We start from the raw sequence: 24,924 nt of genomic DNA, 5'->3' as shown, positions 1-24,924 counted from the left end.
TTTTTACCACTAAGATTGTTGTGTGCTACATTCATGACTTACTAAATTTAAGATTTCGGTATGTTTGGCAGCATTCCCACACGCCACAGGCAACATAAATCTTGTGCTATCTCATATGCGACAACCATGACATATGTCCCACAAACAAACCAACTCAAAACACCCTTTCACATAATGCAAATCCATTTTCCCAAAACACCCAATAAATAATATATATATATATATATATATATATATATATATATATATATATATATATATATATATATATAAATCACTTCCATCAATATTATTATACAAGTTTATTACTCCCATCAACAAAAAAAACCACTCTCTTTGTAGCTTCTCACACCAAAAAACCCTACCCAACCTCTCACAACATTTATGTGTTAATCTTTCCCTTTTCTTTCATATAACCACACGCCCTAATTATCTCCTCAAGTGTCTCCAAAACCCCACACTTCCTTCCTTCAATCCCTCCACCATGGCCGACACACATCGGGATCCACCACCTTCAGACACCCGTCGAGGAGCCGGAAAACGAACCGCCACCACCGCCCCATTTGAAACAGCAACATCCGAATCGGGCTCAATCCCAAACCCTCCTTGTGGGGCATGCAAATTCTTAAGAAGAAAATGCGTCAACGGGTGCATCTTCGCACCCTACTTTGGGTCCGACCAGGGTGCTGCCCGGTTCGCAGCAGTGCATAAGGTGTTTGGCGCCAGCAACGTGTCCAAACTCCTTATGCACATTCCGGTGAACCGGCGGCAACATGCAGTCGTGACCATCTCTTACGAGGCCCAGGCCCGCTTGTCGGACCCGGTCTACGGTTGTGTTTCAACCGTCCTCGCTTTACAACAACAGGTACACAACAACAATGCAAATATGCATTTAGCAGTAATACCAATTGTATTAAAACATAAATTGTTATGTATGGAAAAAAATTGTTATGTACGAATTAGTTCCTTAAAACATATGCACAGACTGTATATAGTGTTTGTGGTGACAGGTGGCGGCTTTGCAGACAGAGTTAGCAATGGTGCAAAATCAGCTGATAAACAATAGACTAATAGTGGCAAATGCTATTCAGAATTCACAACAGCAATTGGAACCCATTCATCATCTTTCATTGTTGCAGCCTGCGTATTCGAATGCTTCTTCTGCTTCGAACAACAATATACTTAACATGAACAGCTTTGACTCTAGCTTGAATAATCTTGGAGATGATCATCAAAGTGGGACACTTTCACAGAGTTTTAATCCTCTGCAACTATGTCAACCTTGTCATGATGAGGAAGATGATGATGAGGAAGAAAGTGGGGACCCTTTGGCCTTTGCCAATCAAATTCTCCAATCACGATGATTATTGATTTTATTTTTCAAAGTGGTCTGAACAATGATTATGAAATTATGACTTTATGTTTGCATTTTCAGAAAATGGAATAAAAATAAAATGAATATATGTTTAATGTGGTTTTGTTTCTTTTATACATAATCTAGAAACAATCTTTATACAGATATACAATGCTTCATACATCATTTACCCATTCAACCACTTTATCCATAAAAAAAATACCTAAATTAAGTTTATATAAGAAAATCATTTGATAATCTTGAAGAATCTGTGATGTTTTCAAGAAAATGTCATACCTTGCTGACATCATGTATGTTCAGAAGGCATGATTCCTGTGCAACAACTGGTGCCACAAAAACACTTTGACCCATTTTCAAGAAAGAGCAATCATTGCACCGAAGAATGAAGTCGTTTAAGAGATTAACGAGCGTTTGTTAAAATTATTTCCAGGAGCCCAACAGGAGTATTTAATTTCAGATAGTCTTTCACATGCAGATTTTGTTCATGATAACATTGATGAAACTTTATACTCCCCTTATGTTCTAAATGGTATTAGACCTTCAGGTATGCCAATTCATAAGTTGGTATTAAAAGTCGGTGTTCCGGTTATGTTACTAAGAAATATTGATCAAAAATCCGGATTGTACAATGGAACAAGACTACGGGTTATTGCATTGGGCAAACGTGTTATAGAAGCTGAGATAATATCTGGAAGTAATATCGGAAACCGTACATTTATTCCAAGAATGTCTTTGACGCCTTCGGATAAAAGGATTCCTTTCATATTTCAAAGACGACAATTCCCGCTGGCTGTATGTTTTGCGATGACAATAAATAAAAGTCAAGGACAGTCACTATCGAAGGTGGGGTTGTTTTTGAAACAACCAATATTCACTTATGGGCAGTTGTATGTTGCATTGTCGAGAGTGAAGAGTAAATATGGATTAAAAATATTAATTTTAGATAAAGATGGTAAACTTACCAATAAGACATCTAATGTTGTATTTAAAGAAGTCTTTGGAAATTTGTAATTTATAAAAGTAAGTCTTAATATTTCAATGTCTGTTCTTATTATTATACATTATCTTACATACTTATTCATCATTTTGTTTTTATATATTTAGCAATTTTTATTTAATTAATGTTTAATGTTTATAACATTATTGTCATCATCATTTTATAAAGACGTACGTTTTTATTTTATTTCTTTATATTTTGAAATAGTTAATTTATTCTTTATATATTTTTGTCTTTATATAAAATTAATACTAAAAAACATGTAATGTTTAACAAAATATATTATTTTTTTTTAAGAAAAAAACCAATGTATTACACCGGTCTCACACCTAGTGTAGCTAATAATTCAAACTATTTGTCCAAGGCTTTACACACTTATTTTTCATCGACTCAATTTACCTCACTCATTAATATAATAGCCTAGGGCAGTCAAGCCACACCTAACACCACATTCACCAGACCAAGAGTGGTTAAACATTCAATTTTTTTTAAATATTTATCTTCTTTCTTGGATTTCTTTAAATACTTTTTTAAATTTGATAATAAAGAAAGCTAGAAAACAATTTCTCTCTCTTATACTACCATCATCAGCATCATACCTTCCTGAAAATTAAAGCAACGACTCTGATTGCAAACTGATGATAGCTTTGATTCCAATTCACAGACCCACCACCACAAGCACAAGCACAAGCACAAGCTCCTCCCTTGTTGTTTCTCAGTTACAAAACCCTTTTTCTTTGTCTGGCAATTTGTTTTTTACCCTTTCTTTTTTGGGGTTTTATTATATTTTTCTGGGTGTTCAAAAACATAGAAGAAGAAGAAGATCTAAACAGCCTTTTTTTCTGGTTTTGATGAGACTGTGTTAAAGATCTGAGCGGCGGAAAAGGGTTGACAAAAATGGTGGGAACGGCTAATGGTAGTAGAACACCAGTTACACCACGACAAGCTTTTTCGGTCGTCAATGGTGGACAAGATCCGGGTACCCGGTCCGGACCCGGAAGCATTGCTGGGTCGGATTGTGGAGGGATTGAGTTTACAAGAGAAGAAGTTGAAGCATTGTTGAATATGAAGATCAGAACTAAAGATAAATTCAATCTCAAGGTTCTTTCTTGTTCTTGTTCTTCTTGTATGAAGTGTGTGTGTTATATTTTTCCCTGTTGGGATCAAATATTATTTTTGTGGATTTTTAGGAAAAATGCGAGATAATGATGGAGTATATAAAGAAGCTCAGGATGTGTGTAAGATGGTTTCAAGAATTTGAAGGGGAGCTTTCATTAGAGCATGAAAAACTCAAAAAGATGTTTGAATCAGCAGAAAAGAAATCCAACGATATGGGTATAAATTTAACCTTAATCTTTCTGTTTTCGATATTTAATCTTACCTTATTTGATTCTATCTTTTATCCAACTGGTTTCCAGAAACGCTCATGAACGCAAAGGAAGAAGAACTATCCGACCACCGCACCACCCTATCCGACACCCTAAACTACATCCTAATGTTAGAAATTCGGGGTAATAAAGACACTTGGTGTTCTGAGAATTGTGATTCCACTTTCAAATCAAAGTATTTGGGTGTTATTTCATAATCTTTGACTGAGTAAGACTGAACAGAGAATGAGATGTATAAATTTCGTGATAGTCAGAAAACTGACAAAAAGTTGGTTAAAAATCTCATTTGACTGAAAACTTTCAAAACTGTTATAAAATAGTTTTTTCAATAGTCAAAACTGTCATAAATTCGGGTTTTCTACAAAGATTAATGCAAAGCTAAAAACAGGTCAAATATTCAAAATTTAGATTTTCTGATGCAGCCAGGGGCTACCGCCCCTTGGACCCCACTCCTAGGGGCGCTGCCCCCGAACCCCGGTTCGTTCAGGGGCTTCGCCCTTAAATGACAGTCTACTTTTAATCTTGAATAAAGTTAAACAAGTGTCCACTCCGCATCTTCTTTACTTGTTTAATATTCATCAAGATTGATTTTTAGTCAACAAGTTAACCCATTACACTTAAATACAATTAGTGAAACAAATCACGAGCACCTATTGTAGTGTTCGTAAGTGTGATACCACCTTCATGTATACTCTCCGACCTTACGTACAAAACTAAATTAAATATACAATACGTATTAATAGAATAGACTTTATATTTTTTCTAGTTTTTAAAAATAAATAAATATTTGTTTGACTTTAGCAAATATTTGATTAGACTTTTAAAAGCATTAAATCAAAGTAATTTAAACTCCCAAATGCTTTTTCTTCAAGTACCACCGGGAAATCTTCAATTTGTTTTATGTTTCGGCAAATGGTTTCCCCTGAAAACACCAATTGGATCTACGAAGACGGATTGATTGATGATATTGTTGTACCTGATGCTAATTACACCGTTCCTGATTCTGGATTCAGTTGGCCAATTCAAGCGACCTTAAACGGTTCTTCATCGAACCCTAGGTACGCTCATATCTTCTTCTGCTTAATATACGTCGCATCAAAAACATTGATATTGCTCATCAAATTTATGAGCTATAATAAACTTTGTCATGTTTTGATGTATGATATGGAGGAACCAAAGTTTTTCCATAGAAAGACTAGGCAGAACTAGAGCATGATTTACCAAAATCGGGGATGTGAGATGTTGCAACTTAATCAAACAACGTATTTAGTGTGGCGTTTATGCTTTTTCTCTTACTTTTGCCTTAATTTTGGTTCGATAGATGCTTCATATAGATTCGTGGATTTGTGGTGACAAAGCTTGGTAATCGTATGAGTATCTTGTAATGGTAGGTGGTTGAGCTTTAATGGCGTTGACCAAATCTGTACTCGTTAACAAGTGTCATTATTTCCATTAATTTGGCTTCTTATTCTGTTGACGTTAGAAGCAATTTATGGGAGATAAAAGGACATTGATCGATGCTTCACAACTCTTTTACTGTTTTCTACATTAATTCACATTTTTTGCTTTTAGTTTGGATCTTGATGGCTCAACTGCGGATTCAGATGATCATAATGATTCCATATCAAAAAGCAGGTAATTATTTCTTCCTTTTTAAGTTCATATGCATGTGTATATACATGTAGTGGTTGCGAAAAGTTTTTTTTTTTTTTTTTTTAGATTTATAAACAAGATTATTACTTTGATAGGGGAAGGAGGGATAACCGTAGGGGGCGAAGGCCCTCAAATCCTAAAAAATTTCTACAGGTAATAGGCTTAAAGAATGGGTTAAATTCTTTTTTTAATATGGAAGAAAAGAAACCCAAGACTACTTTTATCACCAACCTACAACCTTTTTGTTTTTGTTTTTTTTTTAAACTAACAAATTTTCTCATTCATATATACAACCACCCAAAATCAAATTTTTATCATTTATCAACCAATACAACTAAAAATATATTTGATATGAGAGTTTCATATATACATAAAAAATATATCAATATTATATATTCTATTTATAAGAATTTAAAAATCATGAATTTTGTTTTTTTTTTTATATAATTTTTCAATACATATATATTATTAAATTACATAAATAGTTATTAAACTAAAAAGAAAAAAAATAAAACATAACCAGTCATATATAATATAACCAATTAATCGTCATTTTGATGCATACACATCACAAGGACAAATCAAAAGTAAAAGAAACCTACAAATCAACATCCTTCAGCTCTTCGACTCTCTACTCCGCGTACAAGGCTCAACAAATTGATACACCTCATAGGTACATATCTTCTCCTTAGTTGATTTTTTTGTACAATATGTTATAAAAAATAAGTTTTGTATTGAAATTTTATAAACCATAATATGTGATGTTATAAACCTACAAATCGTCATTCTTATAATTTCCCAATGACTTAGTGAACTTACAGTTATAATCCAGTAAACTATATTTTATATTGGTAAAATTGGATTACTTTGGATTCTAGACCATTTTCATCCAATCGAATCCGATTTCAATCTTACAACTAATCACTAGGCCCCCAACCTAGAAAACCACGGATCCGCTATGTTGCCACAGTGTCCTCTTTATTTTTTCCTCTCATGTATTATAACTCACCATTTTCATTTTAGGTTTCTTAAATTGTCTTCGATGCTTGAGCCTAGAAGGGCACCCACAGTGGAGAAATCCGTTGTTTTGGCCGATGCTGTTCAAATGCTGACTCAATTACGAATAGAAGCACAAAAGCTTAAACATCCCAATTCTGATCTTCAAGATAAAATTAAGGAATGATGAGTATTGTGAATGTAAGAACGATTATGCAACGTCAGATTGAAAGAATCAGTGTTTATGATGAGAATACAAATACTATTTTTTCCATAAAAAATCTATTTATTTTAGAAAAGTTTTGAGGGAAATCTTCAAAAAAGTCCTAAAATTTTACCCTAATTTACGAAAAAGTCCCAAACTAAAATTTGTTTACGAAAAAGCATGAATTACCGGTAAAAATGACGATTTGACCATTTTTTTCCGGTTTACCGGTTTTATTACTTACTTGTTTCACTAAAGTCCCATTATTTTACCCTAATTTGAGAATAAGTCCCAAAATAAAATTTACTGATGATTTGCCCTTTTCTCTATGTAACATACATTTTACCGGTTTCATTGCTGACCCGGACGCCTAGTCACTAAATGAGATGATGAAATGGATATGTTGAGTTATATAATGCTATGTTTACATAAAACTTGATATCCTAATGTATTGTATATCTTTTTGGAACATAAAATGCATCCAACGAAGACTATAATAATTACATAAACTAACAACAACTGCGTTATTTTTTACGTTTATAAGAAATATCAAATTGTCTATCTAATCTTATGTAACCCAATATATCCATCTCATCAGACATCAACTCATTTTCTGCCATTTTTTCTTGGAAACATACATTTTATTGGTTTCACTGCTGACATAGATACATAGTCATAAATGAGCCGATGAGATGGGTATCAAATTTTATAGTAATGTGACATTATATAACGCATCGTATTTATCTTATCAGCTAATTTAATGACTAGGTGTCTAAGTCAGCAATAAAACCGATAAAATGTATGTTACATGAAGAAAATGGCCAAATCATCAGTAAATCTTATTTTGGGACTTATTCGCAAATTAGGGTAAAATAATGGGACTTTAGTGAAACATGTAAGTAATAAAACCGGAAAAAATGGGTCAAATCGCCATTTTTACCGGTAATTCATGTTTTTTCGTAAACAGATTTTAGTTTGGGACTTTTTCGTAAATTAGGGTAAAATTTTAGGACTTTTCTGAAGATTTCCAAGTTTTGATTCTCATCAGAATCATTTGATTATTTCGATCCGAACACTCCAAATTTGTTCTCACATTTACACAATACTCTTCATGTTAATCCAACTTGATATAGGTTGTAATTTGCAAGTAACTTACACCCATGGCTCTTGGTGCTCTAATGTATTGATATTTCAATGTAAAATATGTTAATAAAACTATTGACATAATACACGTTAATAAAAATTACATTGTCATTTTTTGTATTTAACATCATGTAGCACATGTTTCCTGTTATGTATTTTATTTAAGTAATGTTGCATTTTTGGCCTGGGACTCGGCGAGTTGAAGGCCCAACTCGTCGAGTAGAAGCGGGATGAGACGCATGATTTAAGTGATGAACTCGTCGATTCGGGTCCCGGACTCGACGAGTAGGCTCTGTCTGGACAAAACCCTAATCTGAGGGTTTGCACCCTATTTAAACAACCTTATACAGCCTCCATTGTCCCTTTATGCTCCCGGAAACCCTCTATAGAAAACCCTAGCCGTTGTTGAAGCAATCTAAGCCATTTTGGTGGACTTTGGCGTTGATAGTCTTAAGAAGGAAGGAGAAAGGCTTGAGGAAACAAGAGGAGACCAGAGGGGTTCGAGTTTGTGCTTCATTTTCAGTCCTCAGAAGGTATAAAGTTGCTAACTTGCTTGTTCATTTGCTAGATCCCATTTTGTGGAGATTTAGGGCTTTTATAAGCCATTTTAGGTAGCCAACCATGAATGCAAGCGTGGTTGGGGACAAGGCTTCGGATCTAGGTCCTTAAAGGGGTCACAAGGCAGAAAGTGGGTGCTTTTACACCCAAGAAAGACTCCATGCAACCCAAGAGCTTGTTTTAGGACCTTTTGGACTCAAAGTCCCATGCATGCACGTAAAGTTTGTAACTTTACGTGCTAGAACGATTGTAGGAGCCCAGATCTATCTTTTGGTCATGAGTTGTACATCAGAAATCGAGGATTTAGGGTGTGGACGTTACCGACTCGGCGAGTCCAAGGCTTTGAGTCCCATATCTGTTGAGGGTCAAAAGGACTCAGTTGGGTGCTAGTAGGGTTGTAGCAGGACATAAAGAGTGACCCAACGCATTGGACTTCATTTTAGACCTGGAGTTCATGGGACTCGACGAGTGCTAGAACAGACTCGGCGAGTCCAAGGCAATCTTCCAACCCTTGAAGATGAACTCGACGAGTTGTTCATACAACTCGGCGAGTCGAGGACAGGACGTGTTCTTAGGATGAAGACGGACTCGACGAGTGTTCATACTGCTCGGCGAGTCGGATGAAGGTTCATATGAGGTTGTGTTAGAAGGAGAACTCGTCGAGTCATTGCTAAACTCGACGAGTAGGGACGTGGAGAAGGACAGTTGAAGAGATAGGGACTCGACGAGTTGACGACCCAACTCGGCGAGTCGGGTCAACTGGAAGTTGACTTTGACTTTGACCTTGACTTTGACTTGGACTTGGTCTGGGGTAAAATAGTCATTTTACCCTAAGGGTAGATATCAGGATTCTGATTAAGTGTTTTGTGGGGATTATAGCCGGAGGACTTTCGGAGCAGCAGCAGTCAGAGATTCCCCGCACAGATATTCAGCAGCTACTCGTTTGAGGTGAGTTACCTTCCAGTAGCGGTGGGTCTACGGCCACAATGCCGGCCCACCAGTAGGAGTTGTATGTTAGGTGATTGTCTTTGTGATATCATCTAGTTTTGCTATTACCTGATATGTTATATGCTGGCATGATATGTTATATGTGATAGTAGTAGAGTTCGGTTGTTAGGACCGAAGGGTAGGTCAGACACCCCATATATGTCTGACAGTATGTGATGATATGTTTATATGCTGGCATGATATGTTATATGGGATAGTGGTAGTAGGAGGGGAATAGTCCCCAAGTTCGGTTGTTAGGACCGACGGGTAGGTCAGCACCCCAGAATGGCTTGACATGGGTAGGTCAGCACCCCAGAATGGCTTGACACGGGTAGGTCGGCACCCCAGAATGGCCGTATCGGGTAGGTCGGGCACCCCAAAATTGCCCGGCAGTATGTATGCTATGTGTTGTATGGTATGCGGTACGATGGGGGAGCTCACTAAGCTTTGTGCTTACAGTTTTCAGTTTTGTTTCAGGTACCTCTTCATCGAAGGGGAATGAGCCGGTGCGGTAGCTGCACATCATACACACACCCCAGATTCCGCATTATGAGTTTCCTTGGGATTGTGCTCTGACATTATCACTATTTATGATTTGGATTTTCAGACATTATACATAGTTTTATGAGATGTTATGATTTGACAATGTTTTCCTCCGAATGTTTTAATTAAAGTAATTTATAAAAAAAATGAAGTTTTTGGGCGTGAAAATTGGGCTGTTACACATCAATACAAATTGACTAAAATTACTTTGAAATTGAATTTCTTGTAAAATAAGTTAAAAAAAGCATATTGATACAATACACATATTATGTTCCTCTTGAAGAAGTTGAGCAGTATGCTCATTTGGTTGGGAGTTAAGCTGGTAGATTCCCTTCTACTTACTTGGGCTTCCCGTGGGACAGAATATCTCCAGAGTGATTGGTTGGAAAACGATTAAGGATAAATTCTTGAAAAAATTATCTTCCTGGAAAGTCTCTACACTTTCCATTGGGGGAGGTCGTTACTTTTGAAATCGGTCTTGGGATCTATGAGTATGTTTTTTATGAAGCTAAGGAATTGAAAGCTCTTAGAAGTCAATTTTTTTGAGGTGGCACTAATAATAATCGAAAATTGCATTGGATAGCTTGGGATCAAGTGTTGGCGGATAAGAAACATGGTGGATTGGATATTGGAAGCTTGGTTTCCTTAAATTTTTCTTTACTTCTAAAATGACGATAACGGTTTTATACAGAACAAAATGCTCTTTGGGTTTAAGTCATTAAACAATTATATGGTGAAACCGAAGGATTTGATCAATCTAAATGTACTTGGAGTGGTGGCGGTCCATGGGCTAGAATTCTTGCTTCATGTTTTCGGCTTCATGGAAAATGTGTGGCGGTGAACTCAATACAGAGGATTGTGGGAAATGGAAGGAATACTCTTTTTTTTGGAAGGAAACTTGGATGAGTGATAGTACTTTAGATAAACGTTTTCCTAGAGTTTTTCAACTTGATCTTGAAAAAGATTGTACTATTGAAAACCGTATGAAAGATGGAGGGTTGTGTTGGAATTGGAGACGTCCTTTAAGAGGTGGTATCGAAATGCTACAGTACACGAGGTTATAAGGAAGGTCAATATCTTGATTTGGCGGGTTTTGAGAAATAAAATTCCCATGTTACTCAGTCTCTCAAAATTGGGGTTAGAAGTTTCTTCGATTATGTGTCATATTTGCGAATTGGAGGTTGGAAATTTAGAACATTTGTTTCTTAAATGAGAGGTAGTTGCACGAACTTGGAATGCAATTATCAAATGGTTGGATATCTCTCTTTCTCAAGCAAGATCCATTACTGAAACATTTGTGTTGATCGACCTAATGCCTATCTCTGCAAAAAAAAAAAAAAAAAGCTTGGTGGATGCGATTACGTGTACTACCATTTGGTATATTTGGAGTTTTAGAAATGATAAAGTTTTTTCGGGTGGTACGATGAAACAAAGTGAGATTGTTGATTCTATTCATCAATTTTCCATTAATTGGTATGTCAATAGGAATTCCTAAATGTAATATAAATAGACTTAGTTGTGTTAAAAACCCTCTGAACTCTTCATAATATTCGTTCTAGCTATTGCTAGTTCGTTTTCTCTCTTTTTATTAATGGTTGGTTGCTTCAAAAAAATTGTTTGTATTTAACATCAATACAAATTGATTGAAATTACTTTGAAATTACATTTCTTGTGTAACATCTAGAAAATCCATGAAAAAAATTTCATTTTTAAAACATTAATCCATACAACAATTTGTTCCCAAAAAACATTCAAGGTGAAAAATAATATTTAAACATCAAAGTAAAGGTCATAAACAGCTACTGCGAAATAAAACTGTGGGGGATGTTGTGCAGTCATGTCGGGTACTCTTCTAAACTGGAAATACCTGAAACCATAACCATAAAACTGTAAGCACAAAGCTTAATGAGTTCCCCACAATACCACATACAACATATATACAAATATAACAACATGTGGCTGTGTCGGGTCCGTATCAACCCCGAGTCCATAATGACTCTATGTAATAGCTTGTAGCTATGCCGGGTCCGTTTCAACCCCCGGGTCCATATCAACCACGAGCCCATAATGACTCTATATAACAACTTGTAGCTATGTCTGTTCCGTATCAACCCCCGGGTCCGTTTCGCCCCATATACATAAGCATACAAACATATAAGCATGAGTCACAAAGACAACAAGCACATACAGACATATCAACAAGTGTCACAAAGACAACCATCATCCTACAAACATAATCCAGTGGGCCGACATTGGTGCCTTCGACCCACGAATACAGTGAAGAGACTCACCTCAATCTGATGTCAATAAATCTCACACTCGAGTTGTTGCTACCATGGTTTCTCACACTAAACATATCCTAGATCAATCCTAATCAATAATTAGGGTAATGACCCATCATCAAAGGTCCAATCATATTCTATCATGCTAAGGGGTGTAAAAGACCATTCTACCCTTCCCATACTTGACCTAACAATTCATGACCCAAAATCCAAATGACTCAATGCCCAAAATGGCCCCCGAAGACCTTCTGGTGAGTACGCCCCGCATACCAAACCAGTACGCCCGACGTCGTACTGCTTGATCGAAGAAAGGGAATTTGGTCAAAACCCGTTACGCGCAGTGTACCAAAGAGGTACGCCCAACATACTCCAACAGAAGCCAAAACAACCTTAAGCTCTTAATGCTTAGTGACCAATTCGTCCAAATCACAAATCTAACCTTTAAGGGATGTCTTAAGTCATAAAGTTCCTGACTTTATGACTTTGCATGGCTTAATGGAGTCCAAACCAAAGCCATAAATTCATAACTTCACCAAAAGGTCACTAACTCATGCATGGAAGATGTATACCCATCAAGATTCGATGTTTATAACTTATAAATGACACTCAAAGGTTCTGGAGTAACTTCTACTCACAAGATCCAACCCAAGGGACCAAAACAATCTCATATCATAACCTAAAACAAGATCCATGATAAAGATCCATCAAGATTGAAGCTTTATACCTCCAGAAGAAAGATCAAGGTGAACAAGGTCTGGATCTACAAACTCCAAGACAACCAACACTTCTCCAATGAGCTCCTTCTTCTCCAAGATGCACCAAGGTCAATCCAAAACACTCAAAGGCTCAAGAATCTCACAAATGGGGCTAGGGTTTCGAAGGAACTTCTTTAGAGGGTGGAGGTTGAAGGTAAGAAGGGTTTCCAAGAGGTTAAGGCCTTTAAGTAGGGTCCAAGACCCAAAAATTAGGGTTTAACCCTGTCACGCATACGTCTAGCGTACTACATGTATGCCCAGCGTACTAGGGTGAATCACCACGATCATTTAAGCCATGTATGCCCAACGCACATGCCTTGTACGCCCAACGTACAACGTACAAGCCAAACTCTACCCCATTCAAACTTCCAAAGACCATAACTTAAGCGCTCCAAATCCTTTTTCTGCATTCTTTATATGCTCGGAGAGGTAATGAAAGACCCTACGATCCCATAAAATCTCCTTCGACTTGAAACCTTCCAAACTCAAATCCTTAATTCAAGAAAAGGTCTGAAACATCATTGTTACCATTATACCCTTGGACTCCCAAAAGATCAACCGAAAGCTTGGATCACCCCATTGATATATTCCACACCTAATTGGGTCTCAAACCAAAACCCTATAATTCCAGGGTCCTAACTTGATCCATTTGATGCCCATAATTCCCGAAATAAGAAGCTTCTCGAAACCAGATATTACATCTTGTATGCATGACTTTCTATTATAAAAAGGTTTAAAATCTATTTAGAACATGCTATGCTTGAAAGTTTTTGAAAAGATTAGGCTGCGATTGAAAATATTAAAGATTTTTTTATAGACCTTTCAAGAAGTTCATCTATTTTGCAAAGATTATCTAAAAGACGGATTTAGTATATAGACATCAATGATTTGGCGAATCATAGAAACCTTGAAAATATAAATTAAATAATCTAATAAATAATGTAAATGCTTGATCAAATCTATACATTTGATTTCTTATCTCTTCATCTTAATCTGTTTGAGACTCATGTCATCACCTTATTATAAGAAAAAAAAATGAATTTAACCAACACTTGCTTAATTTAATAAATACCATATGAGTTTGCTTAATTTAATAAGCACCATTTGTTCGACCATCATACTCATACTCTTTTAGTATTTAATTAATGCATACATAATAAAAGTTTTTTTTTTTCAAATGCTTATCGGGTTAAAATAAGTGATTGGTATGATTAGTTTTGTTTTTTTGAACTACAAATGCATTAAAAGACTAGCAAGAAACTAACTAAACAAGAATACAAACATTACAAGTTACTACCAATAAATGAGAAAATACACCGATCAATCCAACAAATAAATTTATAAGAATATTTACTATGGACCCAGTTAAACACAACTAAACTTACTGAATCTCGTCCGCTACTTTCAACGATAACCACCTTTTCCTCTTGAACACCAAATCATTTTAAGTTTTCCAAATTAACCGCACTCCTAAAAATAATAAAGCCACCCTGAGCTAGTGAGCTTATTCTTTTCTTTCCTTGAAACGAGTCTTTTAGAAAGAGAGAGGGTCTTCTTTGTTGCAAGGACTCGAGGACAAAGAGTTTCTCTACACCTTGAACCACAGCCAAATGCGAACTTAGAATTTACATCTGAAAAAGAAAAGATGGCGTGAGTCTCTTTCATAGGGTAGACATATGTTAGGAATTGACTGCAATTAGGTTCTTTTCATGGTGTTCTCTTTTGTGTGAAAGTTTGGGGTTGAGGGGGTATAAAACTTGGTGTGTGTTTCTTTTAGTATTTGTATGCTAGTGTTACATCTTTTCAGGTGAACTCCATGATGACTGAAGATGCTTGAAGCTATCAATTAATCTCACTCATCTTGTTCAAACTACCAAAAGGACTTTATTATTCAGTATTCACAAATGGAACAATTTCTATAAGGAGTGGGGATAACTGTCTATGTGTCCATGATATTTTACCCCATAGATAACCCTTTTCAATGAAACACTCACTGTGATTGCAGAAGTTTCAATGCAATCTGGAGAAAATTACAACACAACAAGGCGAACGCCATGGTGAAGTCTGAAGGTTAATCACGATTTGTTGCAGCTAGATGCTCTAATTTGGCCGATTTCCCCCCCTGGGAGAATTATGGACGATTCTACCCTCTTGCCATTTCACAAAATAAATAAATAAATAAAGAGGAAAACTTAAAGGGTTGAGGATTGAACAAATGGGATTTCTTAAATTAAGCAAGTGTTAATTTAGTTCATATGTTTTTTCTTATAATAAGGTGATGACATCATGATGCATTAAAAGTCTCAAAGCGATTAAGAAACGATGATAAAGAAATCAAATGTATAGACTTGATTAAGTTATCATCTTATTAGAAGTTTCAACTTTCAAGCATAATATGTTTAAATAGATTTAAATATTTTAATGGAAAATTATTATGCATATAAGAAATGCAATTTCAACGTCATTTCAATCAATTTGTAATGATGTTAAATACATGCAATAACAATGTAATTTTTTATTTATAAGTGTATTATATCCATAGTTTTTTTAATGAACATATTATACTATGGAAATCTATACCATAATGGCATGTATTTAACATCAATACAAATCGATTGAAATTACTTTAAAATTTGTATGCATAGTTTTCCATTATAAATATGTTTAAAATCTATTTGAAACATATTATGCTTGAAAGTTGAAACTTTTAATAATAAGATGATAACTTAGGTGCTGTTTGTTTTTTCGAAGCGAAAATTCATGAAGTCTGCGGACCATCTCTGCAATCCTCTGCAGCAGAAGAGGTGGAACAAACGGCTGCAGCCCATAATAAGAAGCATGTTTGTTTTTTAACATCTGCAGACTGCTGCAGTAAACTGAAATTTAAATAAACTAATTTTATAACTTAAAATAGTTCTCAACACCGAAATTTTAATAATTCTAGTCTTAAAACATTGAAAGAGTACTAAAAATAACATGTAGAAAAACAAAAATATAAAACTTTTTTTAAAAAAAAACTTACAAAAATATAAAAGAAGCTAACAACTTTATTCTAGAAAAAAAACTAATTTTAAAAAACATAAAAAAGAAAATAATAAAAAAAATTAAGAAAGCATTGCAAACGATGTGTACAAAGTTCGTAAAAAATTACACACGTTAAAAAAAATGAAACTGAAACTGAAACTGAAAATATTATTAACAGAAACGGTAAAAAAATTAAAAAAATCAAAGCTTTTTTTTTTTTTTAAAAAAAATTAAGTTAAAAAAAGTTTGTGGAAACTATAATAAGAAATTGTATCAAATCCGTAAATAAAAGCTTTTTTTTAAATGTTTAAAAAAAGTAAGTTATACCAAAATTCTAAAAAAAACTTCAAAAAATTGAAAGCTGAAGAGGTTTGAAGAGGCAAGTCAAGTGCTGCGCCACACAGCACACGCGCAGAGGTTTTGCAGTCTGAAGTCTTCCAAAAAACAAACTGCTGCGAGAGGGAAAGTACTGCGCGTGTGCTGCGCCGCGCAACAGAAAGTGGTTTGAAGAGGTTTTTCTAAAAAAACAAACAGCGCCTTAATCAAGTATATACATTTGATTTCTTTATCTTTGTTTCTTAGGTGCTGTTTGTTTTTTTAAAAAAACCACTTCAGACCACTTATTGCTGCGCCGCGCAGCACTTGGCCTTTCGCAGCTGTTTGTTTTCATGAAGACTTCTGACTTAAAAACTGCTGCGAGTGTGCTGCGTGGCGCAACACTAAACCAACTGCTTCAAACCTCTTCGCGCCTTACTTTAACTTACTGCAGCAGTCTGCAGACGTTAAAAAACAAACAGACTTTTTATTAAATGTTGCAGCCTTTTGTTCCACCTCTTCTGCTACAGAGGATTGCAGAGGTGGTCCGCAGACTTAAGACATTTCCGCTTCGAAAAAACAAACAGCACCTTAATCTCTTTGAGACTTTTGATGCGTCATGATGTAATCGCCTTATTATAAGAAAAACATATGAATTAAATGAGCACTTGCTTAATTTGATAAATTCCATTTGCTAGATATTCATATCTTTTTAGTATTTATTAAAACATATAGTAATTTTATTAATACCAAATGGCTTCTAGTCCATTGGTATAAGATAATTTTTTTTTAGGTCTATGGTTCAAGTTCTTTTCTAAAACATAAGATGAAATTTGGAATAACTTAGGAATAAATTAGATTTACCGTCCCAAAAAAAATATCTATGATATAAGCCTTTTTAATAATTTAGTGGGTTAAATAAGCCCTTAAAAATAAATATAAAAGATTATTATAAAAATTTATTTAATCCATAATTTTTTCAAATGACTTCCAAAACTATTAAGATAATAAATTAAAGAACACCAAAAAAATAATTTGCATTTAAGTGATACTTCTATAACTAAACCAAAAGCTCAAACTATAACGATTTAATAGAAAATAAATTTTTTAAATATAACAATATAAAAAAGGGTTATTGTCATTGTAGCCCAACAAACTTTAGTACATTGGTTTAAAGGGTCCCTCGTAACTATTTTTTGCATTTGAGGGGCACGTACTTGTGTGTTTATGTTTTAAAAGGCCATTTTGAAAATTTTGAAGGGGTCACCCGGTGACACCCAACCTATCTTGCATTTTGCCAATTCCAAGTCATTGCCATCTAGATTAAAGAAGTCCAGGTCATTGCCACGTAGATGTGATAATGTTTACCTTAGTTTTTCATTTGGGCCATCCTATCTTGGAGCGAATTGTACTCTTGTTCCCTTCTCCACATCTCACGCTCCAGATTTCACTATCTCCCTCCACCCAATTTGCGACTGTGATGACTGTGACTGGGTTAATCGCCGACATTACTGGACCATGGAGAGAACCAAACCCAACAGTGGTAGTGGAAGTGTGGCGGTTTTCAGTGGAGGTTCGTGAATTTCAGGCAAAGTCGAGGGGTATCGGCTATGAGAAGAAGAGGAAACGTCTTGTTGGGGTTTGCTTTTGTCGTTGGTGCTTGCGATGCTACAAATCTGAGCTTGAGCTCTGGTGCTTGCGATGATACGAGGTTAGTAAACTGTTCTGATAGGGGAGTTTTGATGGCTATCAAGAAATTCAACCTAAAACACTTCAAATCAATAGTGTTTCTCGACTATCAAACACTAGTCAACACCCCAAATCCAAATGAATGTGATGTCACATGGAGATTTCGGAATCGGAAAGAGAAATCATGGAGAAGGTATAGAGATTTCAGAAGTTTCAAGACCGAATTCACCGATTCCTTCACTTACAAAGTAATCAGAGCAAAAGGATGGCATTCCAGTGTCAATGCACGTCGTCCCCGGCGAACCCCATTCAGAAAAGGTGGAGGTTTGTTGGGGGATTGATCTGTGTCAATGACTGCCTGAGCAACTGTCATCGACAAATCAAACCCATAGTCGGAGCCGTCTTCAACCTACTCTCCGGAAATTGCAGCGCCAACGGCGTCACATGATTCACCTTGTTCTGCCACATTGGAGATGTTGGAGGGGACATCGGTGGAGTTGAACCGAGCGCCAATGGGCTCATCGAACCCATTTCCATTAAATTAACAGTAACATATCTTGATTTTGGAGAAGAAAGAGTTGATCCGGTAGAAGCGTACACTGGTCGGAGGTCTTCCACCCTATGAGCGAAATTGAAACCCTAATCATGTGTTGCACTTGATGGTCTTTGTACCTATGAATTTTCTCAGCATGGATGAAGCCATGATTCAAACACTCCATGTGTATATTCGCACGAAGAAGAAAAAAGGTCATTAGAACAAAAAACGTGTATGTATAGGTTAAGAAGAAAGGGTCAAAGAGATGTGGATGGTTGACCCTATTCCTGCAAGTCTATCATTGAGTCGACTCATTAGTGAGTCTATGTTGACTCACCGGGTTATATGTATTCACTAACCTGCTTACTTGGCAAGTGACTAGGCATGAATACCGGCTAAAATGGGTAAAAGAACATTTTCAAACAGTAAAACACAAGTACGTGCCCCTCAAATGTAAAAAATAGTAACGAGGGACCATTTAAACCAATATACGAAATTTTATTGGGCCACAATGACAATAACCTATAAAAAAAATAAGAATACATTATTGCTTATTGTAATCATTTCATTTGATGCAAAAAATATTTTAAAATAAGTGTTAAAAGGTTTATTTTGTAAATAAATATATAAATAAAAAACAGCATAATATTTTTGATTTTTTTAATAAATTTTCAACATTTATTTAAAGTATACTTTAAAATAAAAACAAAGTCTGCTCAATGACGCTGAACCACTCTCATCTAGTGGACGAATAATAAAATAAAATCTAAAAGAACCCCAACACAGCAACACCACCAATCAACCAATTATTCCCTTTCAAATCTCCATTTTCTCTCTCCCATCTCTACACAATAACACCCAAACCCCACTTGTTCTTCCTTTCCACCATAACCTCCATCGGGAAATCTTCAATTTGTTTATATTCCGGCAATGGTTTCCCCGGAAAACACCAATTGGATCTACGAATACGGATTGATTGATGATATTGCTGTACCTGATGCTAATTACACCGTTCCTGTTTCTGGATTCAGTTGGCCAATTCAAGCGACCTTAAACGGTTTCTCATCAAACCCTAGGTGCTCTCTTCTCTTCTTTTGTTAAATGCACTTATCATTAAAATCGACCTGATTATATCAGAAACATTGATTGCTCGATCAAATGTATGAGCTATAAAAACCTTACATGTTTTGATGTATGATATGGAGGAATCAAAGTAGTTCCATAGAGCAACTAAGGAGAACTAGAGAATGATTAACCGAAATTGGGGGTGTTAGTAGATGTTACACAGTTACAGCTTAATCATACAACGTATCTAGGGCATCGTTTATGCCTGTTCTCTTCCTTTAGCAGAATTCTAGGTCTCCTCTGTTGTTTGCCCTAATTTTGGTCCAATAGATGCTTTATATAGATTCATGAATTTGTGGTGGAAAACATTGACAATCGTATCAGTACCTTGGAGTGGTTGGTGGTAGAGCTTTAATGGCGTTGACCAAATCTTAATTTCACTAATTTGGCTTCTTCTGTTGACATTAGATGCAATTTATAGGAGATAAAAGGACTTTGATTGATGTTTCTCAATTTTTTTACTGTTTCCTCCATTAATTCATATTATTTACTCAAATTTGCTTCTAGTTTGGATCTTGATGGCTCAACTGTGGATTCAGACAGCCATAATGACTCCAGATCCAAAAAACGGTAATTATTTCTTCCTTCTTTAAGTTCATATGCATGTGTATATATACGAAGGCTGTGAAAAGATGTGTTCTTCATTTTTTTTCTGTTAGATTTATAAACAAAATTTGTTACTTTGATAGGGGAAGATCTGAATCTTGCAGTGGTACAAGTAGCAAAGCATGTCGAGAGAAATTGAGAAGAGATAAACTAAATGACAAGTACAATTTATTTTTTCTGCCACGTGTCCTCTTTAGTCCTCTCATCTATTATCACTTATTACATTTTACTATTTTAGGTTTCTTGAATTGGCTTCAATTCTGGAACCCGAAAGACCACCTAAAATAGATAAAGCTGCAATTTTGGTTGATGCTGTTCGAACAGTCACTCAATTACGAAAAGAAGCACAGAAGTTGAAAGATTCTAGTTCTGATCTTCAAGAGAAAATCAAAGAGCTCAAGGTATTTAATCTTTCTATTTTCAAAATATATATTCAATAATTTGTGTCTTGTGATTTCATTTTTTTTTTTTGGAATTGGTGTTTGTTTGTAGACTGAAAAGAACGAGCTTCGGGATGAGAAGCAGAGGTTGAAGATGGAGAAAGAGAAGCTTGAGCAACAACTAGACACCATGAACGCACAACCAAGCTTCATGCCAATGGCTCATCATCATCCACCTGCAATTCCTGCTGCTGCATATGGAGCCAATAAGTTGGTTCCGATGATTAGTTACCCAGGAATGGCGATGTGGCAATTCATGCCGCCTGCTGCTGTTGACACCTCACAAGATCATGTCCTCCACCCTCCGGTGGCCTAATTCCAGCAATCTTTGCATGTATGTTCAGGCAGGTTGTCATTGATCTATGACTCTGTATTAGGTTTCTGTTTGTATAACTACGATCAAACACACTATTATTATAATTTAACCGTTTATGTGTGTGATTTGTGTTCACATCTTGCACTCCAAACTGTTCGATGAAATGCCTCCTTGAAAAGAATCCATATGTTTTCATTAAATCGTGAACCAAATATACAAAGCCTTATGTGTATATATATAATACAAAAAAAAGCCCATGAAGTATTGCGATTGTTGTGGCCTATGGTCTAATGTGGCAGGACTTGATGAACTTATCTGAGAAGTCGACATATTTAGTCCATAGTTTACGAAGCTGTGGAAACGCTATATCTAACCAAGGTTTCGCTCTGCCATTAAAATGAACAACAGCAGCACGTTCAACATCTGCCATGGTTGAATTCTCCTGGTAGCCGAGGCCCAACATATGCCAGAAAGGATCGATAACTTGCACATGTCCATGAAACGCGATCAAACCTGGAGGTAACGTTCCTAGCTGCCATAAACTTAGATCCGATTTCAAATTCTGCATTCGAAATATAAAAAATTAGATACTTAGATCGTGTGTATGTGTTCATGATCTGTGTTGAATCACTTACCTCTTCGAGCCAGTAATGGTAGTTCTCGCTTATGTTCGTCTTTCTCCAAGCTTCCAGATCGAAAATGTTCATCCCATAGGCCCAAGCACATTCGTTTGCGTCAAAATTCTTCGATATTAATGGATGCGAGAAGTTTAGGTAGCTTTTAAATCGCTTCGACATCACAAATTTATCGCCGCCGTGACACGTTTCAACTGCTCCGTTCACTTTTCCGTTCATCTCAATCTCAAACAACGGCGACAGATCTGATTGAACCACCAGGTCGTCGTCTAGGAACACCACCTTGTTTAGACTCGGAAACATCTACAAAACCAGATCCGGTGAGCGTCGATTGATGATTAAACTCGATTTTTACATGAATTCCTTAAAATTCACCTGTGGGAGATAAATCCGAACGTGATTCATCACGGAATTGTACTTAGGGCTCATAGCTTGCAACTTTGCGGCGATGACGTAAGGTTTCTCGGTGTTATTAGCAACAATGGCGGATGAGCCCCCTCTAAACTGAGCCCTAATTTTTTGATCTTTCTCCATGGCCTCCAAAACCGGAACCTTTCCTTTTGCAAACCAATCGAAATGATGCAACGCCTTGACTTCAATCACCGCCGGAGACAAAGGATGCAAGGAGAACCACGCCTGCATCGGAGCGAACGTCTTTCTGTCGGTGATTATGTGAAGGACCACCGTTTCAGGGCGTAATGAGTTGTAAACGAGAGACGTTGCTACGACGGAGGCGGCGAGGATGTTGTCGGAGGCAAGAACGAAGTGGAAGTAGGAGTTGTTGACGAGGGTGGGGACTAGCTCCGGTAAAGGGAGCTGGAGGCGGGAGTTTGCATTGGTGGCGTGTTCGTGGGCTAGGCGGAGGGAGAGGCAGTGGAGTTGTTTGGGTATGCTACTGGATGCCACGTGTCTGTAGAGGTATTCTTGGATTTTGGCTGTTCTAGTCCTCTTTTCAAGAAGTGTTACCTAAAAAAACATAAAAACCATTTAACTTCAACTATTTTGGAACGATTAAAATTTTAAATAATTTTTAACCCAACAGTAAATCTGACTTTTATGTTATTTCTTATTGTTACATTTGAATATGATGTTAAATTTTCATGTGTATAATTTTAATCTTTTAAATTTGAGTTTATGTATTTTTAGTTAATTAATCATAGTTATAGTTTAAATGAAATTTTTTTTTATGTTATGTTATATATATAAATGATATTAATTAATCATATAGATGGATAATTTATTCGGTTATAATTAGTCATAATATAATTTGTAAAAGTATTTTAAAAATAAAATACAAGACAAATTCGTAAAAAGTATGAAAATAAGGGATGTCTTTTGAAATCTATATAAGTTACAAATAAAAGAATTTATATATACTTGGAATTTTTTTGTCTAAAAAATTGTGTACATAGTTAAAAATAAAATGCTGTTCATATAAATTATCACACCATATTGGTGAAAAAATAGTGTTACATGTTAATGATGATCTTACATTTTCTTTATGCTATTTATAAAACAAGCTTATATTCTTCGGTTAACTAGTTTTGATATCAACAAAATACAAATTAAAAACACACACACACACAACATTTTAGTTAGTGGACTATTTTTATCGTTTAGTCAGTATTTTTTTTACCAATTTAGCTAATCAAAATTTATTTTCATAATCATAAAAAATAATAATTCAATGGCTGATTGACAACATTGTGAAAGTGTTTGTGTTTTTTATTTTTTTGTATTCTTGGCCTTTCTCAAAACCAAGTAACTTGAGGTAATGGTTTTTTTTACACTGTCAAAACTTATAATGATATAATCACAAAATACCAAGTATATTGTGTATGTTTGTGTGTTTCTGTGTGTTATATAGAAGATAAACAGGGAGGATACCATGGACTTAAGCTTGATGGCAAATGTCTTTGCATCTATTCTTTTGCTACCTTTCATACTATTAACAAATTCTTCCAAACTCTGAGGAATATCAGGCCCTCCCACTATCTCATCTTCGCTAGACCGGTCCTCCAAGATTTCATATATCACTTCTGGTACCTTCTCAGATTAAAAAGAAAAAAAAAACATTTTAGTCTCAAAATTCTCAGAATTCAAATAAAAAACATTGGATGTTTGGTATATTACAACTGAATTCAATCGAAGGCTTCTCCCCCTTAAAACACCCGATGCTAGTTTTTCTCCCTTACAACCTACATACCAAATAATCAAGAAATCAAACAATTTATATCTAAGAAGTAATAAGTAATAACATATTAAAATATGCATATACATACCAATATTGGAACATTTGGTTTCATCATCAATGGTGTCAACTGTACTTAACACATAGATGAATCTAAGAAGAAATATGAACAACAAAAGCGAATAAAACAATATCTTGTAAGATAACCTTCGAGACCCAACCTTAACTTTTATAAACTCTCTCACACCTTTCCCTTGCAACAGTGTAACGTGTCGCAAACTTGGAGATATATGTAACTGCATTTTTTTGTTTATCAAACACACTAAAACAAGAAACCCAACCCTAAATATATACGTACAACTGAAACCTTCTTCTGATATGATTTAACGTGATACGATTTTGGTAATACTATGTTTTGGGTAGATATGGGAGAAGATGGTTTGGAAATTGAAGGGGGATGCTTTATTCCTATATTCAATGTTGTTGAGGTTTTCCCATCTTCTACCTAACCTTCACATTGCTTAAGCTTTAGTGTTTTTTTTCCCTTTTTTATTATAATATATTCTTTTTAAGTTTTTTGAAATTATATATCCATTATCAACATTCACAATACGTTAATAACACTAATTTAGTAGCCAACACCAGTCGGAACCTTTTTTTTTTTTTTTTTTTTTTTGTTAAAGATGAAACAAATCAAAGTTTCAAATAGTAGTGATTTTTATAGAATCTAATATTTTATGAAGTGGGTTTTCTGAAAATTAAAACAAATTATCAGTGGTTAAACTGGAAAAAATTGTTACAGTGGTTTTTATGGAAATTTTCATAATCTATTTTATTTAAATTTATTTTATTTTGTTTGTGAAGAGAGGGAAGGGTGTTTGGTGGAATATGACATGTGACTTGAATAGGGTGTGTGTATATAGACTTTAAGATGTTTTTAAAAAATAATTATATATGTTTTATGGTTTAAACTTTAAAGCATATATTTTAGATACTTCACTACATAAAATGTATCCTTATAATTAAAAGTGCAAAATAAAAAAAGGATTTAAGTTTTATAGAACGATGAATTTAAAATGTATAAGCTATTAGTTGTTGTAGTGAAACTGTGCTTTCATCTAATTAATATGGATAAAAGTTTACGTAAGTGAAAAAATATCATTTAA

At 35.2% G+C, this 24,924-nt stretch overlaps 4 protein-coding genes across 5 annotated transcripts; 3 read left to right on the top strand and 1 right to left on the bottom strand.

Annotated features, from left to right (window-relative positions):
* Positions 1–324: 324 nt before the first annotated feature.
* Positions 325–1,410, top strand: LOC145125498 (LOB domain-containing protein 20-like). The gene is made up of 2 exons (XM_079060952.1): positions 325–865; positions 1,011–1,410. Exons 1-2 carry the CDS (start codon positions 485–487, stop codon positions 1,362–1,364), a joined length of 735 nt encoding a protein of 244 aa, XP_078917078.1. The 5' UTR covers positions 325–484; the 3' UTR covers positions 1,365–1,410.
* A 1,500-nt stretch (positions 1,411–2,910) lies between these two features.
* On the top strand, positions 2,911–7,803 carry LOC145124379 (transcription factor ILR3-like). Of its 2 annotated transcripts, none has more exons than XR_013715611.1 (7): positions 2,911–3,473; positions 3,563–3,707; positions 3,791–3,883; positions 4,633–4,818; positions 5,082–5,147; positions 5,333–5,395; positions 5,509–5,677. XR_013715611.1 is itself a non-coding variant. In XM_079059700.1 (7 exons), the coding sequence occupies exons 3-7, from the start codon at positions 4,661–4,663 to the stop codon at positions 6,594–6,596; spliced, it is 537 nt and encodes a 178-aa protein (XP_078915826.1). In that variant the 5' UTR covers positions 2,911–3,473; positions 3,563–3,707; positions 3,791–4,660; the 3' UTR covers positions 6,597–7,803. The 2 variants fall into 2 exon arrangements, 1 of the variants encoding a protein (XP_078915826.1); XM_079059700.1 differs by lacking the exon at positions 5,082–5,147 and adding exons at positions 5,989–6,086; positions 6,437–7,803 and having other exon boundaries at positions 3,791–4,818; positions 5,509–5,566.
* An 11,411-nt stretch (positions 7,804–19,214) lies between these two features.
* ILR3 (basic helix-loop-helix (bHLH) DNA-binding superfamily protein) lies at positions 19,215–21,067 on the top strand. The gene is made up of 5 exons (XM_079058698.1): positions 19,215–19,521; positions 20,078–20,140; positions 20,260–20,337; positions 20,415–20,577; positions 20,669–21,067. Exons 1-5 carry the CDS (start codon positions 19,376–19,378, stop codon positions 20,930–20,932), a joined length of 714 nt encoding a protein of 237 aa, XP_078914824.1. The 5' UTR covers positions 19,215–19,375; the 3' UTR covers positions 20,933–21,067.
* A 36-nt stretch (positions 21,068–21,103) lies between these two features.
* Positions 21,104–24,202, bottom strand: LOC145123482 (putative galacturonosyltransferase 12). Its single transcript, XM_079058697.1, has 6 exons — positions 23,850–24,202; positions 23,701–23,765; positions 23,455–23,613; positions 21,943–22,533; positions 21,568–21,870; positions 21,104–21,494 (listed from the first exon to the last, which is right to left on the bottom strand). The coding sequence occupies exons 1-6, from the start codon at positions 24,058–24,060 to the stop codon at positions 21,213–21,215; spliced, it is 1,611 nt and encodes a 536-aa protein (XP_078914823.1). The 5' UTR covers positions 24,061–24,202; the 3' UTR covers positions 21,104–21,212.
* Positions 24,203–24,924: the final 722 nt, after the last annotated feature.

The sequence above is a fragment of the Lactuca virosa genome, chromosome 7, assembly GCF_052849685.1.
Source record: "Lactuca virosa cultivar CGN04683 chromosome 7, Lactuca_virosa_CGN04683_v6, whole genome shotgun sequence".
In the NCBI taxonomy this organism is placed as follows: Eukaryota; Viridiplantae; Streptophyta; class Magnoliopsida; order Asterales; family Asteraceae; genus Lactuca; species Lactuca virosa.
Note: the sequence above shows the minus strand (reverse complement) of the source record. Positions and strands in the feature narration are given on the sequence as shown.

Coding starts and splice junctions, on each gene's coding strand:
- LOC145125498 (XM_079060952.1), top strand. CDS start 485: ATGGCCGACACACATCGGGATCCACCACCTTCAGACACCCGTCGAGGA. Junction 866..1,010: donor TCCTCGCTTTACAACAACAG/GTACACAACAAC, acceptor TTGTGGTGACAG/GTGGCGGCTTTGCAGACAGA.
- LOC145124379 (XM_079059700.1), top strand. CDS start 4,661: ATGTTTCGGCAAATGGTTTCCCCTGAAAACACCAATTGGATCTACGAA. Junction 4,819..5,332: donor GGTTCTTCATCGAACCCTAG/GTACGCTCATAT, acceptor TTTTGCTTTTAG/TTTGGATCTTGATGGCTCAA. Junction 5,396..5,508: donor GATTCCATATCAAAAAGCAG/GTAATTATTTCT, acceptor TTACTTTGATAG/GGGAAGGAGGGATAACCGTA.
- ILR3 (XM_079058698.1), top strand. CDS start 19,376: ATGGTTTCCCCGGAAAACACCAATTGGATCTACGAATACGGATTGATT. Junction 19,522..20,077: donor GGTTTCTCATCAAACCCTAG/GTGCTCTCTTCT, acceptor ATTTGCTTCTAG/TTTGGATCTTGATGGCTCAA. Junction 20,578..20,668: donor AGAAAATCAAAGAGCTCAAG/GTATTTAATCTT, acceptor GTTTGTTTGTAG/ACTGAAAAGAACGAGCTTCG.
- LOC145123482 (XM_079058697.1), bottom strand. CDS start 24,060: ATGCAGTTACATATATCTCCAAGTTTGCGACACGTTACACTGTTGCAA. Junction 23,766..23,849: donor AACCAAATGTTCCAATATTG/GTATGTATATGC, acceptor TTTGGTATGTAG/GTTGTAAGGGAGAAAAACTA. Junction 23,614..23,700: donor GCCTTCGATTGAATTCAGTT/GTAATATACCAA, acceptor TAATCTGAGAAG/GTACCAGAAGTGATATATGA.